This window comes from Typopeltis vanoorti, chromosome 18 (assembly GCF_054136105.1).
Source record: "Typopeltis vanoorti isolate ZY-2024b chromosome 18, IOZ_Tvanoo_1.0, whole genome shotgun sequence".
Taxonomy (NCBI): Eukaryota; Metazoa; Arthropoda; class Arachnida; order Uropygi; family Thelyphonidae; genus Typopeltis; species Typopeltis vanoorti.
In genome coordinates this window covers 54,199,733-54,219,004 of record NC_143566.1, presented here as the reverse complement: position 1 = coordinate 54,219,004, position 19,272 = coordinate 54,199,733, and the positions used below count along the sequence as shown (strand labels likewise).

General features: G+C 36.8%; 1 protein-coding gene across 1 annotated transcript in view; it reads left to right on the top strand.

Annotated features, from left to right (window-relative positions):
• LOC150096673 (twitchin-like) overlaps window positions 1-19,272 on the top strand; it is a 2,440,784-nt gene that overhangs the window by 1,021,134 nt on the left and 1,400,378 nt on the right. The window contains exon 51 of the mRNA XM_090408679.1: window positions 7,490-7,789. Coding sequence (XP_090264805.1) covers window positions 7,490-7,789 — 300 coding nt within the window. The remainder of the gene's footprint in view (window positions 1-7,489; window positions 7,790-19,272) is intronic.

Here is a 19,272-nt window from a genome sequence, read left to right as displayed (position 1 = left end):
GAAACTGAGGGAGTAAAGGAAAGCAAGGATGTAGAAACGAAAGTTATGGAAAAAGTTACAAAAAATGAAAATGAAACAAAAGGCTAGAGAAACTGAAGAAGTTAAAGAATGGAAAGATGGACAAGTGAAAGTTAGTGATAAGGGAGTGAAGGAAAGTATGAATGATGAATAGGAAGTAAAGTTTGCTGAATGAGAGGTTTCGAGATAGAGAGTGAAATTGTTGGAATGCAAGATTAACTGAAACAGTTATGAAAAATGAAATGAAGAATATGTTGAGTGATGTTAGACATCTAGTGAAACTAATTAAAGTGTGCAAGAGATCAGAATGAAAGAAAAAAGAGTAAAAGGAGTGATGAATGATTCCATGATATCACTATATGGAGACTCCATAATCAGAGGGCTAGTTACTGACAGAGTGTGTAAGGTCTGCTAATCAGGTGGGAGAATGAGTATGGCAATTAAGGCGTTGGATATGAGGAAGAAAGGAGCAAGAGAGTTAGTTGTGATTGTAGGGACAATGATCTGACTGGACATAAGAAGGATGTGAGAATGAATATCAGGAGACTATTGTGAAGAGTGAAAGATAACAGTGTAGTAGGAAAGGTTGTCAGCGTGTAACCTAGGTATGATGATGATGAGTTGCAATGTAGAGTCAAAATCTTGAATGGTATACTAGCAGAACTGTGTGAGGAGAAGGGAGTGGAATTTGTGGATCTATGGCATGTGTTTGAGGGAAGAATGAAATTATACAAGCATGATGGCTTGCATTTAAATGGCTTTGGGGTGAGTGTGCTGGAGAAAGTGTTGCTGGATGGGAAGAGTGGTGGTGTGAGAGAGGAAGAGAGAACAGGAATGAAAGAGGAACAGGGAAATGGGTGGGGGGATCATGAGCGAACAGGGAGACATGGCATAGAGAGAGCGAATGTTGAAAGTGGCAGTGAATGGGTGTATGAAGATGGAGTATATTGCAATGTGGGTGGAGAAGTTGAGACTGAGCAGGTCAATGTGGTAAGCGGTGATAAAGGTAATTTGGCAGGTGTAGTGGGGAAATCACAACCAACATATGGCTTGGATAGGACTGGCTGTAGACCAAAAAATGAACTGCTGTGTTTGTTTACAGATTCTAGAAGTATCAGAAATAAAGAGGATGAAATGGTTTCAGTGATTGAGTTTTATTTGCCCCGAAATCACTGAAATAAGTGAAACATGAAGTTGAAGGTTGGAGGAAGATGATATTGTAACAGGAATAGAAATGGAAGGGTACAGTATTTTTCGCGAGGATAGAAAGGGCAGGGAGGGGTAGTGCTGCTGATGATAACAGGGGAATTAAGTCCACATAAGGTAGACATGAAAACTGAAAATAGTGGCAATGGTTATGAGGCAGTGTGGTGGACTGTGGCAGTTGAGAAGAAGAAGAAGACATATTTAGTTGGATGTTATAGGCCTGGAAATGTGGAGTGTTGTTATAAAGAAATGCATAAACAAGGATTAATGAACAAAGGAAGAGTAATTATTGTGGGTCATTTTAATTATGGAGTTATAGATAGAAATGAAGAGATAGCATTTGGAAATAAGGAAAATGAATTTCTTGAGTTCTTGACAGATAACTATCTCAGGCAGCAAATAAAGGAGGCCACACCAGGATTGAGAGTTCTAAATCAGATCATTTCATCAGAGGATGTGATTGTGAGAGGGATATCACACTCTCCTCCAGTTGGTGAAAGTCATCATGAAGTAATTTATGGCTAGTTATATGGAGACTTTTGTGAGGAAAGAATATATGTGGACTTATAAGGCTGGTGATTATGACAAGCTTAAGAGAGAGCTTGGAGCTATAACATGGAATGAGAAGTTGAGCATTAAGGAAATAAATGCTGCATTGGAACTCACAAAAAAATACATAACAGCATCAATGTAAGAATGTATCCCGAAGGCCAAAAGGCTGAATAATAGATATAAAATGGATGAATGTGGAGCTCATGAAATCTGGAAAAAGAAAGTACTTTGGAGGAAGTATAAGATTAATAATGGTAATAATTAGTCACATGAAGGATATAAAGAACAAAGCAGGAGAATGACTCAGTTAGTAAAGAAAACAAAAATATCAGCAGAAATTGACAAATCAGGCAAAGAAAAACCCTAGAGTTTTTTTAGATATGTGGCAAGTAGAAGGAAGAATGATCATCGTAAGATGAAGTTAAGGGATGAAAGTGGTGGAGTGGTAACTGCTGCAGAGGACATTGTTGAGGTATTCAGTGATCAATTTATTTGTTTCAACCCGATCAGGGTGGAATCATGTGGAACCTAAGTGTAGAGAATATAGGAGAGGATGGCTTAATTGTGAATGAGCAGCTGGTATTTGAGGAAATAAATAAACTTGCTGTCAATAAGGCAATAGGATTTCATGATATATTGCCACACATCTTAAAGGAATGTTCCAGGGAACTGGCAGTAGCATGCATGCCTATTTATTGGGAGTCTTGCAAGAACACAGGTTCCAAGGGAGTGGAAGGAGAGTAAAATTGATCACTGCATAAAGGTGGTGATAAGGCTGTGGGTTCAAATTATAAGCCAATATGTATATCTGGAGTTGTGGTGAAGGTCCAGGAGAGATTGCTGAGAAGTAGGATACAGAAATGGGTTGATAATAGCAGTATTCTCTGTGGTTATCAGCATGGGTTTGTTATGGGAAATCATGTTTGACTAACTTACTTATGTACTATAACAAGGTGACAAATACCTTGGAGATGAATATATAGTGGTGTACTTAGTTTTGCAAAAGCTTTTGATAGACTGCCACATGATAAGCACTTAAATAAATTGAAACAGATGGGATTGGATAACAGATTTCTGTGTTGGATAAGTGACTGGCTGTTGGTGGATAGGTATCGGAAAGTTGTATATGGAGGTGTAGTATCCCGAAAGAGCAAGTTACCAGTGGTATGCTGCAGGGATCAGTTTTGGGACCATTGTTGTTCATTTTGTACATTAATGATATTGGGTTGGGTTTAACTAGGATATCCAGCTGTTTGCAGATGATGCAAAACTGGGAGAGAGCAATGCACAGTGAAACAGATGTTAATGCTTTACAAAAGGACTTGAATAGATTGCATGAATGATTGCAGTTGAATGTTGCCAAGTGTAAGGTTTTGACATTTGATAAGCAACAATGGGATGCAAAGTATACACTTGGTAGGGAAACTTTAACGGAAGTAGAGGGGATGAGAGATCTAGCAGTGATTGTGGTCAAGGACCTGAAATTCAGGGACCACATTGCACAAGATGTGAAGTCATCAATCGAATATTGGTAATGATGTGGAGAACCCTGACATGCAGAAATAGATAGGTTATTATTCCATTGTATGAGTGCTGTAGAGCAGGTGCCCTCCTTCGATGAGTCTTTTGACTCCCTGGAGGTGTCAAATAATAATAATAATAAGGCCTTGATCAGGCGTCATATGGATTATTGTGCACAGATTTGGTCGCTGGGTTTTCATGTTGACGAGGATATGTTAGAAAGGGTCTAGAGAAGATTCACAAAGGTAGTCAGTGGTCTTTGGAATGTGGAGTATGAGGACAGATTGAGAGAATATAAGTTGCAGAGCCTCATGAATAGGAGGAAGGGGGGGAATATAATTGAGACATATAAGCTGGTCAGGGGTTGTTATTGGATAGACATGAAAGAGATTTTTCATAGAATGGGAGAGGGGAGTAGAACAAGAGGCCATTGCTGGAAACTGTATAAGGAGGGTGTGAACAAAGGAGTGAGGAGCAGGTTCTTTGCATGGAGGGTGGTTGGTGAGTGGAATCCATTGCTTGAGTGTGTTGTGGATGTGGACACATTGAAGCAGCTTAAGATGTGATTGGATGAGCATCATATGCAATAGTGTGTACCTCCCATGATGAGTCTTCAACTCCATGGAGGTCAAATGTTAATAATAATAATAATATTTAAATTTAAGAATCCACTGGCCTAGTTGGCTGAGTGGTTAGCTTATCCACTCTCTAGCCAAAAAGCTGTGGGTTCGAATCCCACTGTGGGCATGGATTTGTGATTGTCTGTGAAAATACCAGTGGTGGTGGGTGGTGGATGGCATTTGTGTAGATGATGATGGTAATTGAGGTTCGTTATAGTTAGTGGAGATGCAAAGTTGTCGAGTGGGTGCCCTCCCTCGATGAGTCTTTGGACTCCTAGGAGGTGTCATATAATAATAATAATAATAATCTATTTAAGTAGTAAAGTCAGTTTAACATAATCCTTACTTTATTTATGACATCATTAGTATGTTGTTTCCAGCTTAAATTACTATCAGATTTTAATCCCAAGTAAGTTATTACATTGACTATTTCTGTTTCCTCACAGTTGCAATTTGAATTTGTTTTGCAATTCCAATTATGAAAATTTAATTATGCAGTGAAGTTAATTTTGCCTGTTGCATTTCACAAATTAATATTTACGTATTTAGTTTTTGACACATTCAGACTGAGTTTATTTGACTGGAACCAATTTGTATTTGTTTCTAGTTTCTTTTAAAAGATCAGCATTCACTATGGTTTACATTTGTTTGGCTGTGTGCATAGAGAAAATTAGTAGTGTATCATCTACAAAAGTATTTATTTTACTGTTTTGTTTAAGATTGCAGAAGTTCTTGATATTAATATTAAATAAATTTGGTCCTAAGACAGATCCTTGTGGTACACCACAGTCTACTGTTTTGAAGCTGCCATTGCTGTTTATTTTTACAGTTTGTGATCTGGCATTTAAAGTAATTTTTGAACCAATTTAAGGCAGTGCCTCTTATTCTTATGACTTCTAATTTTTTTTTTCCCTTAAAATTTCATATGATATAGTGTCAAAAGATTTGTGTATATCTAAAACTACTGCTAATGTTAGTGTGAAGTTCAGTAAAGCTTGTTCTTTTCTAAACTTTTGCCTGAACCCAAATTGATTCTTTGAAAAGAAGTTGTTTTCATCCAAAAATTTCACGAGTCTAATTTTTACCAATTTCTCTAATATTTTCGAAAAGACTGCTAGAAGGAAGATTGGCCTGTAATTTTTCAAATTATTTTTGTTTTCCTTTTTGTAAATTGGTGCAACTATGGCCTTCTTAAAATCTGATGGAAATGTGCCTGTCATCAGTGATAAGTTTAAAATGTACATTAGCTGTTCCATAATGTACATTTGGCAATTTTTCACAATGCTAGTGTTAATACTATCGTATCCTGAAGATTTGTTTGTTTTTGGGCTAGCCATAACACTTTGATTTCGTTTTCACAAGTGGGGAAAAGATATACTATTACTATTACCACCCCAAGATCTCATGGAGTCGAAGACTCATCTGCGAGGTCCTTTTATCACACACACAGCTCATCATACCGTGTTTTCAGGCAAGGCATTCCAATCATTCACAACTCTGCACGAAAAAAACCAGCCTCTCACTCCCCTACTCACACTCTCTTTATGCAGTTTTCAGGGATGACCTCTGGTTCTCCCATGATCTCCCACTATTCTCTGTAAAACTTCTCCAGCATTGATCCTATAACAATCCCTTACCAATTCTATCATAGGTCAACCCTATCTCATATCTCCCCTCTTCCTCCTGTACACCAGACTCTGCAAATTACATCTTCTCAATCTTTCCTCATACTCGACATTCCAGAGGTCAGAAACTACCTTAGTCAGTCTCCTTTGGACCCTTTCCAACATCCTTCTGTAAACCCAGTGACCAAATCTGGGCATAATAATCCATGTGTGGCCTAATCAAAGCCCTATACAATGGAACAAGAATCTCCCTACTTCTACATGTCAGTGTCCTCCGCATCATTCCCAGAAGCCTTTGTGTTGTCTTCATAATTTTGGTGATGTGTCCCCTAAATTTTAGATCCTTATCCACTATCACTGCCAGATCTCTTATTTCCTCTACCTCCAACAATATATTCTCATCAAGAATATATGGAGTTATGAATTCTCCTGGAAGGGCAATTCTGAGGGGTGGTTTTAACATTTTTCAGAATGCTTTCACTAACTGGTAAAGTGATTATTGAATTCTTCAGCTAATCCTCTGTCTCCATTTTCTCTATTCCTATCGATATCTTTAAGAATGGGGGAGGGCTTGTTTGTGTATATATTTACCAATTAATTTATTCACAAACTTTCACTGTTTTCTGGGTCTTTCCTTGGCATTTTAGGAATTCATTTCTGTAGTATTCGATTTTACTTTCTTTTAATTTATGGTGTATTAGATTTCTCTAGTACTCGAAACTGTGTTCATAATATTGATTGTGTGGGTAGTTTTTAAAATTTTTATACACTTTATATCTAATTTTTATATAGTGTCTGATTTCCTGTGTAATCTAGGGCTCTGTTTCTTTCATTTTGTCTATTATTTAAACTTTAATTAAGTCTTGTATTTTATTGTTTAATATCACAATAAATTTATGATACGAGGTATCAATATTTGTTTCTGTCATTATCTCTTTCCAAGAGACAATGCTCAAGTTACGCTTCAATACTCTGGTGTCAGTTTTTGTGTAGCTGATGTTTTCGGTTGTACTATCTCTGTTCTGTACTTGCAAATGCACTTTGATACCAGTTGGGAAGTGATCTGCAAGAGGTTAGCGCAGAACTGCTGCTTGGATTTTGCTTCCACTTAAAGTTCTGAATACATGATCTAGGCACATTCTACCACCGAATTCTCTCATGGGGACATTAATATATTATTTGAGTCCATGCGTGGCAAGTAAATTTAGATAATCTTGAGAGTAGCTGCTATTCCTCAGCAAGTCAATATTCATATCTCCAGTTATCACAGCATTGTCACTTCTGATCTCATCTAGACTACACTTGAGTTCTTGTATAAAGTTGGACTTGTGTAGCAATGCAATCTATAACAGGGGATATGAATATTCACTTGCTGAGGAATAATGACTCCTCTCATGAAGAGTTCGCCCTGTTTAACCAGAGATATTTGTAGTGTACTTCTTTGCATTTCTTGGCAATAAACAGAAGATGTTTTAGGTTTCCAGTCAAGTGCTCATTTAGATATATTTTGCTATCCTTAAAATTGTCACACATATCAGTTGTACTTAGTCTATATTTGATATTTTTATTTACCATCTAGCCATTTGTCTCTGATCGCTTTACTTTTAAATTTTATAATGATAGGCATTGCTCTGTTTTTCTTCCCACTAGGAACATGATGCATAGCATCAATATCATCTTCGTTATAGTTGATCTTGATTTTATGTCAATTTTCTATGCTATTTCATGCATATTTTTGCATAGCTCATGAGTAACAGCAACAATTTTCGGGTTTGAGCTAATTGCCTGTTGATTCAGGTCATCCACTGTTTCATGAATTTATGAATTTTCTTTTCATGAATTCATGAATTTTCTCTTCAACATGTCTATATTTATTAGTCAAGACTATGATGTTCATTTTCAATGTAAAGAATAAATAAATAAAATTGCTACTTGTTAAAATTTTAGGTAAGCCAAGTAAGCCCACTGGACCCTTAGAAGTTTCTGATGTTCATGCTGAAGGATGTAAATTAAAATGGAATAAACCAGAGGATGACGGTGGATTACCAATCCAGAATTATGTTATTGAAAAGATGGATACTGAAACTGGACGCTGGATACCTGTAACAACTACTAGAGAACCAGAAGCAGAAATTACGGGTCTTGTTCCAGGAAAAGAATATAAATTTAGAGTAAAAGCTGTAAATCCAGAAGGTGATTCAGAACCATTAGAAACAGAGTTAGCAACAGTAGCCAAAAATCCTTTTGGTAAGTCTAAGAAGTTAATATTACTTTAAACTCCATTACCTGATATGACTTGGTATCCATACATATTGTTTCCCCCTCTCCCCTATTCATTTAGTATAAATGTCATGCATTATAGTGACCTCCTCATCATCGACAAAGTCATGACAAAGCTTGACAAAGAACTCAAAAATTTCATGACTTATTTTTAACAGTATTAACAACACCAAATGATTTTATCAAAAGATGTTTTATTAACTGCTTATATTTCGCTGAATTTCAAATCAACATCATCAGAGCACAACACAGCTTGTATACGTGACAATGAGTACGTGAAACAATACAATTGCAATGGACAAAATATCTAAAGTCCTATTTTGGTGCCCTCTGATGTTGTAAACAAAAAAAAAAAAAAAAAAAAAAAAAAACAGCTATGTGGGAGTTACTCTTAGAATAACAGTCTCCTGAATTTTTGTTAAATTAATACAACCATATTTGTTTAGGTTAGGAGAATTCTTCAAAGCCATGGCTGACTCAAAAAACAATCTTTCAGATCTGTAAAGACTTCTAAATAGAACATTCATTTTCTTCCATTTAATCCTGTGTGAAGGGGTGTCCAAAGTGTGGTCTGCCAGTCCTGACTTGCCATAATAATAGTAGTGAATGTATATTTTGTGTTCTTCCAGGCAGATGTTAACCGATCATCCTGTTTGCCCATAGTAGGCCATATCACAGTCACAGGGAACTTCATACACCCCAGAATGTGCTAGAGGGTGAAGTTTATCCTTAGGCAAGCAGATCAGAGTTGCTAGTTTAACATAGGTTTGAATGTGGTGCGAAGGCCATGTTTCATCAGTTTCATCTTTTCTGATGTACCTCTGATTTTTATTATATCCAAATTATTTTAATTTTTTAACATAATCTCCTTTAAGACTAATACATTTATTCCAACGATGTTCCAGTGCCATTATCCCATCCCTGTAGTGGTTCTCAGTAAGATCTGCAAAATACTCCTCTACAGCTCAATCACCTCTTGATTTGAAGACACTGACAAGCAGGGAAGAGATAGAAGTCAGACGGAGCCAAATCAGGAGAATATGGTGGATGTTCCAACAATTCATAGTGCATATCCCTTAATTTTCCCATTGCCAAAGGACTTTTGTGGGCAGGTGCATTGTCCTAATGAAAGATGATTTTTTTTATTGTTTTACCCTTTTCAAGATAATTAATAAACAAAATGCCTTTAGCATCCCAAAACACCAATGCCATGACCTTTCCTGCTGATGGAACCGACTTTGTCTTTGGCGCTGAACAGTCGTCTTCTGTCCACTGTTTTGACTGCTGTTTAGATTCTGGTGTGTAATGGTGAATCCAAGTCTTACCTTTGCAAAGTGATCCCTCAGCAATTCAACTATTTCTTTTACCTCTCGAAACTTCCTATCATCATCGTCACTGTTTAAAGTCATCCATGAAAATTTCTGAACCGTGCTTGGAGCGTTTTAACAAGAATAAAGCTGATTTTGTGCATTAATTTATAACTATGGGTAAGAAGTTATAAATTAATGCACAAAATCAGCTTTATTCTTGTTAAAACGCTCCAAGCACGGTTCAGAAATTTTCATGGATGACTTTAAACAGTGACGATGATGATAGGAAGTTTCAAGAGGTAAAAGAAATAGTTGAATTGCTGAGGGATCACTTTGCAAAGGTGTATCATCCTGGCAGAGATTTTGCAATTGCTGATGTGACAGAGATGCATATCAAAATTGAGGTAGAGGAACAGGAGATGTTCAGCTTATTGAAAAACATTGATGTGAACACAGCAATGGGATTAGACAACATGTCGGTCCGTATACTACGTGGATGTTTAAGAAAAATAGCATTGTCTCTGATGTTGTTGTTGTCGAGTCCATTGAAGAGCTTCTAGATATGACCATGGATCTGTAGAACTGCTTTGGCAATCTGTTGAACTTTAATGGAGTAGAGCTTTACTGTAGGGTTATTGTCAATTTTCTATAGAGCAGCGGCAATTGCTGGACAAGAGTAGATATGGGCAGGTGTTAGTTCAACTCCTGGACAGTTTTTGCATGTTTCATAGCTCCTACTACCGTCTGACTGAATTTTCATGCCTTTAAAATGTTCCGCCCTTAGTCTGGTGATGACTGTGGTTATTTCTCTATTTTCATTAATTCCACTGATTTCATTCTTTTTCTTGATAGTTTGTTTTACCAATCTTATTTGGGTGACAGCTTTAGCATCGGAGGGTAAAACAAGTGGGTGTAATTTTTGAGGTAAGTATCTTGCTTCTTTGGCTAGTCTGTCTGCTCTTTCATTGCCTTCAGTATTTATGAGCTGGTATCCATAGCAGTGTGCAGTTCTTATTTTTTAAATTTAAGGTAGTTAGTAGTTCACGAATTTCTGTGTGAGTTTTTAATTAAGTAACAGTGGAATTAGATAAAGGAAATATGACTACACCATGATACAGCTAGAGTTTGCAAAGGTATTTGACAGAGTACCACATCGAAAACTATTACTAAAGTTGGAGTAAATAGGAATGAATATGAATGTAGTAGTATGGATAAGGGGATGGCTGACAGACACCAAAGAGTGGTATATGGTGGATTGGAATCTATGAGTATAAGGGAAACTAGTGGACTTCAGGTTTTCTGTATTAGGGCCACTATTCTTTAATTTGTATATCAATGATATAGAGAAAATTTTAAGAGAGATGTTCAGTTGTTTGCTGATGACGCAAAACTGGGAAGGCAATAGTTGATGAAGGTGTTGTTGATATCCTGCCAGATTACTTAAATAAATTGGCATTATGAGTGAAAGATAGTGATTGTAAATTTAATGTTGCAGAATGTAAAATATATTTTGGGTTGATATACTGTTGCATACTGTTTATCATATTGATGGTACTGGATTGCAGGAAATTGATGAGGCTAGAGACTTGGGAATAATGGTGGACATAAAGTTTATGTTCAGTGGGCAATATTCAGAAGTGGTCTCTGTCAAGAATATGGCTATTTTCCCTCCAATTGGTGACAGGTGACAGTGACCATGCTGGACTTTCTTGGGAAGTATCTAATTATATTGATGTTCTGATTAAAACAGGTTACATGCTGAACTACAAAGCTGGAAATTATGATCAGCTTAGAAGAATACTATCTTTGGTCCCATGGTTTCAGTTGTGGAATGGGAAAAATGTCAGCAATCAATGCATGGGAATCTTTGAAAAAGTGCTGAAATGAGGCAGTACAGTATCTGAATGTATCCCTAGTATTTGAAGAATAAATAGGTTGGGATTGAAATGGATGTGCCACCTTATTAAGCAAGAGATCGACAAGAAGAAGATGACGTGGAAAGAATATCACGAGAATAACAGTGAGAGCAGTTATGAAATATATAAAGCTCAGGCCAGAAAATTAACGAGTATTGTGAGGAAACTAATGGGAGTATGAAAATAAATTGGCCTTGCAAGCTAAAGGCAATCCAAAAGAATTTTATTGTTATGCTGCAAGCAAAAGAAAGAATGAATGTGGAAGAATAACTTTACTGAATGCAGATGGTACTTGAGTGTTGGAACCTAATGAGATTGTTCAGCTAATGAGTGCTCATTTTGCTAAGATATATCAACCAGGTGTATGTAACATGGCACACAGTGCTACTGCTACATTGGATGAAAAGTTAGAGGCTCATGAAAATGAGGTTGAAGAGCTGTTGCATAACCTGGATAAGATTTTGTCTATAGGGACAAATGGAACATCAGCCCACATTTGCTAAAGGAATGTTCAGCCAAATTGGCTATGCCTTTCACATGTTTGTATAACATGAGTCTTAGCTCAGGAATGATACCACAGGAATGGAAGGAATGTATGATAGTTCAATTGTACAAGGGTGGTGCAATACTGATGTGTCTAACTATTGACCTATCAGTATTGACCTATCAGTGTGGTAGTGAAGATTTTAGAGAAGTTGGTAAGAACTTGCATACAGAAATGGGTAGACAGACATGCTATACTCTGCAAAGAACAGCATGGGTTTACTAAAGGAAGATCATGTTTTAGCAATTTGTTCATATTTTATAACAACGTTACAGCCAAGTTGGATAAAGGGAATGGATACGCTATGATAATGTTGGATTTTTCTGAGGGCATTTGATAAGATACCACATGAAAGGCTGTTGCATAGTGTTGTGGAGATACTTAATGAGCAATTCATAAAGATCTTTCAATCTTGTGAATGTGACTTCATGGAGAGATTAAGAGCAGTTGATGATGGGGAGGAGAGACTGACTGTAAGTGAGCAAGAGGTGTTTGGGGAGTTGAGTAAACTAGATGTAAATAAGGCTGTGGGACTTGATAATATATCACCACGTATTCTGAAGGAGTGTGCCAGAGAGTTGACACCTGCCTTGACATATTTTTTTAATACGAGTCTTGCACTTGGTCAAGTTCCTAAAGAGTGGAAGGAGGGCAAGATTGTGCCACTTCATAAAGGAGGTGATCGAACTCAAGCATCAAACTATAGACCTATCCGTGTGTCAGGTGTTGTGGTTAAGTTGTTGGAGAAGCTTGTGAGAACTAGGATCTAGAGTTGGGTTGACAACAATGGTATAATCTTTGATGGACAGCATGGATTTGCTAAAGGGAGGTCATGTTTTAGTAATCTACTTACTTATTACAATAAAGTGACTGCTTCCTTGGACAGAGGAGAAGGATACACAGTAATATACTTGGATTTCGCAAAAGCTTTTGATAGAGTACCTCATGATAAGTTGACAGTCAAACTAGAGCAGATGGGGTTGGATATTAGATTAGTGCATTGGATTGGAGACTGGCTATCTGATAGGTATCAACAAGTTGTGTATGGGGGTGCAATATCCAGGAAAAGGAAAGTCACTAGTGGAGTGCCTCAGGGGTCTGTTTTAGGGCCATTACTATTTAACTTATATATTAATGATATTGGTGAAGATTTGGATGGAGATATTCAGTTGTTTGCAGATGATGCAAAGTTGGGACGAACCATAAAGAGTAATGAAGATGTTGTGGCCTTGCAAGAAGACTTGAATAAATTGAGTGATTGGGCAAGCAAATGGGAATGTGAGTTCAATGTTGCAAAATGTAAGCTTTTAAAATTTGGAAAACAAAGATGGGATGCAGAATTTATGCTTGGTGAGAATATATTGTTGGAAGTAGAGGAAATAAGAGATCTGGGGGTGATAGTGGATAAGGATCTAAAATTTAGGGGACACATCGCCAAAATTGTGAAGGCAACACAAAGACTTCTGGGAATGATGCGCAGGACACTGACATGTAGAAGTAGGGAGATACTTGTTCCAATGTATAAGGCTTTGATTAGGCCACACTTGGACTATTGTGCCCAGATTTGGTCACCGGGTTTTCAGAAGGATGAAGAGATGTTGGAAAGGGTCCAAAGGCGACTGACTAAGGTAGTTTCTGACCTCTGGAATGTTGAGTATGAGGAAAGATTGAAAAGATGTAATTTGCAGAGTCTCATGGAGAGAAGGAAGAGGGGAGATATGATAGAGACCTACAAGTTGGTAAGGGGTTGTTATAGGATCAATGGTGGAGAAGTTCTACAGAGAATAGTGGGAGATCAGGGGAGAACTAGAGGTCATCCCTGGAAACTGTATAAGGAGGGTGTGAGTAAGGGAGTGAGAGGCAGGGTTTTTTCGTGCAGAGTTGTGAGTGATTGGAATGCCTTGCCTGAGAGCGTGGTGTCTGCAAGTAGTTTGAATGTGTTTAAGACACGGTATGATGAGATGTGTGTGTAAGATAAAAATTGACCTCCTAGATGAGTCTTTGACTCCATGAGGTCTTGTTTAATAATAATAATAATAATTAATAATAATAATAAACTGGAGAATGTGGGATTGGAAAATAAACTCGACTTGGATCAGGGGATGGTTGACAGATAGATATCAAAATGTGGTATACAGTGGGTGCGAATCTGCCAGATTTAAGGTATGATAGTTCCATTGTACAAGGATGGTACAGATACTGATGTGTCTAACTACCGATCTATAAGATTTTAGAGAAGTTGGTAAGAACTCGCATACATAAATGGGTAGACATACATGCTATACTCTGCAAGGAGCAGCATGGGTTTAACTAAAAGAAGGTCATGTTTTAGCAATTTGCTCATATTTTATAACAATGTTACATCCAAGTTAGATAAAGGGAATGGATACCCTATAATAATGTTGGATTTTTCTAAGGCATTTACCACACGAAGGGTTGTTACATAAACTGGAGAATATGATGTACCTCAATGTTCAGTCCTTGGGCCAATATTTTTAAGTCTGTACATTAATGACATCAGGCAGGATCTAACAACAGATGTGCAATTGTTTGCCAATGTAAAGATAGGCAGAGCAATCAGGGATGCTACTGATATTCAGCATATACAAAATGATTTCAATAGGCTGGAAATTTGGCTGTCAGTTTAATGTTAGTAAGTGTAAAGTTATGCACTTTGGCATGATTAGAATTCCATCAGCATATTATATTAGTGGGGTTATGTTACAAGAAACTGAAGAAGTGAGAGATCTTGGCATATTGTTGGATAGGAATTTGAAGTTCAAAGGTCACATAGCAAAATTTGCATATACAACTCAGAGGATAATTGCGATATTGAAGCGAACCTTGACACGTAAGGATAAGGAAGTCATTTTGCTTCTTTATAAGGCTTTGATAAGACCACACCTGGATTACTGTGAACAGATTTGATCTCCTGGGTTCCAAGGGGGATAAAGAGGCTGTGGAAAGGATTAAAAGAAGAGTTACAAAGATTATATTCAGATTATGGGATTTAGATTATGAGGACAGATTGTGAGTGTGTGGATTGCAGGCTCTGGTTCACAGGAGAAATATGGGTGATATGATAGAGGTATATAAACTTTTGAATGGGATGTTATAGGATATCAGTTGATGAAATTTTTCGTTATATGGAAGGTGGGGAGAGAACACGGGAGACATCCAAGGAAGTTAAGTTTGTTCACAGTCAAGAAAGGGATAAGAGCTAGATTTTTCTCCCAGAGAGCAGTGAATGAGTGGAATAATTTGCCCTTAACGGTATTGAGTGCATCTAGTGTGAATGAATTTAAGGAAAGGTATGATAGCTGGGTTGGGTGATTTATAACTTCCCTTGATGAGTCCTTGACTCCCCGAAGGTTTCAGATAATAATAATAATAATAATATTAAAAAAGTTGTTAAAACAGGTCAAAGGATTACTTGGATGTTGAAAAACACATTTATCAAGTAAAGATAGGGAAGTTATCATCCCTCTTTATAGGGTTGAGGAGCATCATGACTACTGTGAACAGATTTGGTCACCTGCATTTCTTGTGAACAAGGAGGTTCCACAGAAGAATCAGAGATGAGTGACTAAACTGATGACAGTTGTGTGAAATTCTCCCTATAAGGATAGGGGGAAAGTGTGTGGGTTACAAAGTTAACTAATAGGCAGAAAAGATGGTGCATGATACACTTTAAAGATATTAAAAGGATTTCTTAAAATTGATGTAAAGGAAATTTTTCAATATATGACAAACAGTTAGAGAACAAGGGATCATCCGTGGAAATATGTAAGAATATAGTTAGTAAACATGTGCAGTGTAGACTATATTTTTAGCATGAAGAGTGGTGAAAGGGTGAAATAGATTGCCAGAATTATTTGTTAGTTCCCTGACAGTGAATGAGTTTAAAGAGAGGTATGATAATACATGATAATGTTGTGTGTATAATAGTTTGGGTCTCCCACAGTGAGTCTCTGGACTCCTTGGAGATACCGTATAATAATAATAATACAATGGAACCTCGGTTGTTGAACGCCTCTGTTCTCGAACAATTCAGTTCCCGAACATATTTTCCGAACAAAAAGCACCCCAGTTTCCGAACAGAATTTCAGTTCCCAAACAGGCAAAAGGCAACCACGTGCTGAGCTGTAAGGCGGGAAAGCGTCAGTTACGCGGCAGTCTTCGTTCAGTGCAGACACCTGCTCGAATTTGCAGTGCGTTTTCTTGATTTTCTTTGCATTTTGTTGTTGGTTTTTTTTCATAAATTATTATTAATTAAGCCATCATGAGGCCACAAAAGAATAGCGATAGCAGCAAAACGAAAAGAAAAGTTGTTAGAACCACGATAGAGATGAAAAAAGAAATCATATCCAAACATGAAAATGGATTCGTGTCTCGGATCTTGCTATGCAGTTCGGTATGGCAAAACCAGCGATCTGTACAATACTCAAAAATAAAGAGGCGATAAATTTTCGTCTATATTTTATCTATTTATTATGTTTATTTTTTTTATGTAAGATTTTATGCATTTCCATTATGTTTGTATACGATCTTATGCATGAAGTACTGTTGTAAAGGTTTAAATAAACGATCATCTCAGGTTCGGAAATGGATTAATCCGTTTCACATTAATTCTTATGGGAAATGGTTTCAGTTTCCGAACAGCCTTCGGGAACGAATTAAGTTCGACAACTGAGGTTCCACTGTAATAGTAATTGTTAATTTATTTTTAATGGCTTTAATGAGAACACAGACTGATAAGAAAATAATAATTATTTATTAACTTATTACTGATATTTCGCTAGTATTATATCAGCATCTTCAGAGTACAAAAACAGTTTGTTGCAGTATGTGAAACAACACAGCAATCTGATATAACAACGGGACTAGTTTAAACAGTTGTACCAGACAACACAAAGACTAAAGTCCTAATTAGGTGCATCTATTTTGGAAAAAAAAAAAATGAGAGAGAGAGAAAGCAGGTATTAATTAGGTCTTAAGATGATTGTCTTCCAAATTTTTAGTAAATTTATACAGCCATACTTGTTGCGGTTTGGAGTATGTTTCAAGACTTCTGCTGATTCCAGAAGCAATCTCTCTCTCTCTGACTTCTGTGTAGTACTTTTGTTTTTTTTCCAATTGATCCTGTCTGCAGAGGTATCTAAGGCATGGTCTGCTAGACCTGACTTGCCATAAACACAACCACAGTACCAGATGTATTTTTTATGTTCAGTGAGACAGATGTCCACAGTTCTTCCTGTCTGTCCATAGTAAGCTCGATCACATGAACACGGCACTTCATAGACTCCTGAATATGATAAAAAAGAGATTCTGTCCTTGGGTGAACAGATGAGAGTTGCCAATTTGACACAAGGTTTAAATATGGTGTGCAACTGATGTTTATTAAGCACTCTTGATATCTTTTCAGATGTACCTCGAATGTATGGGATGGTGACAGTTAGTCTTCTGGGGAGCATTTAGTATTTTTTCTGCTCTATGGAGATTATAGCCATTGGCTAAGGTGGTGTGATGCAAGTGAGCGAGTTCAGGAGTGAGAGCATTGTCATTGGAAAAAATCACTCTAGCTCTGTGAGTTAGTGTTTTTAGGATACCATACTGTTGAGATGGGTGATGGTGTGATTGTTTGTGGAAATATCTCCTATTTGTGGGTTTTCTATAAACCAAAAGGATAGGGAACCATCTGGAGGATGTGTGATTAGCGTATCCAGGAAGGGCAGACAGTCATTAGCTTCCGGTTCCATTGTAAAGTGGATTTTTGGGTGTTGGCTGTTTAAATGTGCTAAGAATGTATCCAATGTGTCTGGACCATGTGGCCAAATAGCAAATTCATAGCAAGCAAATACTGTGCATTTAAATAGTTCAAATATATCAGGTGAAAAGTGTGACTGTGATAAATCAAGGGTTTCACTTAATGGTACATTTGTAAATAGTGAGGCAATATCAACCTCACCATTATGTCTGAACTTTTTAAGTTTGATTTGCTAAAATACTTTTTAGGTGGACAGAATTTTTAACAAGGGAGGAGAATTGATTGTGAGAGTGGCTAGTAGTTTAGCTAAATGTTTAGCAAGTTTGTATGTGGGACTGTTTATACTATCCACAGCAGGTCGCAGGGGTGTACCTTGTTTTTGAATTTTAGATCCTCCATATATTCTAGGTGTTTTAACATGGAAGGGCTTGAGTTTGTTAACTGTTTCTTTAGGCCAGGAAGTGACTTTTTTTCAATGATTTGTCCACTTTATTCTTTTGTGAGTTGGTGAGATCCCAGTCTATAATTTGGTATGTTGACTGATCTTGTAGAACTGTGTAGCTCTTTTAAAGCAATGATTTCCTTATGTGGGATGTTGTTAATAATAATAGTAATAATACACCTCTAGAAGGATGGTGTGAACAGAGTTGTGAGTAAGTGGTGTTTTGCGTGGAGAGTGTGGGATGATTAAAATGCATTACATGACTGTGTGATAAATGTAGAGATGGAGATGCTCTGCTTTTAATGTTTCACATTGGGATATCTCACAGAAATGGATGACAGTTTAGTATTTTTAATTGTGAGGTTATGCATTTTGGATTGATGAATTTCTGATTGTGCATTATATTCACAAGAGTAACTACAAGCAACTGATGGGACCAGTCTTAAAAAAGGATTGATAATGGATGGTCAATTGAAATTTAAAAGACATAATTGTGATAAAGACACAGAATAAAGTTTATGCAGATATTGTTTAGCTTTTATATGACCACATGTTCAAGAAATTTCACTTTGATTTACACTGAGTTAGCTTTGTATTCAGACCCCTCCTCTGATTTACATATTCACTGTGATAACAAAGTACCTTGTGATAGCACTGTTCATGTGTGGCTACTATAAATGGGCACACCTGTCCTCTGTATTTAATTTGTGTTTCTTTCTTTTAAGGTTACACGGTGATCAGCATTCATATTTATAAATTTAGGGACATAAAAACACTTGAACAGATTATTTTATTAATTACTAATAAAATAAAACTTGACGTTTCGACCCCTGTATCGAGGTCATCATTGGAAGGATACAAGTGTATAAAGAACCCAGCTACATGCTCTAGCCCTGTATACCGGTAAACTAAATCTACGTAGTTAATTAATCCTTTTCCCTAGCCTGACCTCTAGTGATAAAATAAATAAATAAATAAATAAATAAAAATAAAAAATAATAATAATAATAAAAAAAATAAAAATAAAAAAAAAAATAAATAAATAAATAAATACAACTACAATAAACTGCTAAAGTCCTCATGTATTAATATTCTGGATTTATACAGTTCTGACTGTTATAATATGATTTCTTTCAGTTGCTGTTGAATGTTACAAACATTTCACCAGGTTGTCTTCTTGTAGTGGGATTTTTCTGTGGCTAGTTTAGATTGTTATACAGGTTGTAGATGGGTCCTCCACATTCTTGAAATGGTTTGCAAGTAATGGGGAAACATGGCAATGCAAGCCAGTTGACCATGGGCAGATAGTTGCGGCCAGAGGACAGGTGCCATTATTTTGGAAACAGCCACATTTGTTGGTTGCCTCCATATTGCTATATCAAGGGTATACCAGGACTGAGTTAACCATGAACAGACATCCAGCTGAAGGGCTCACATTGATCAGCCATGTGTGGCTGATCCTAGAGGTGAG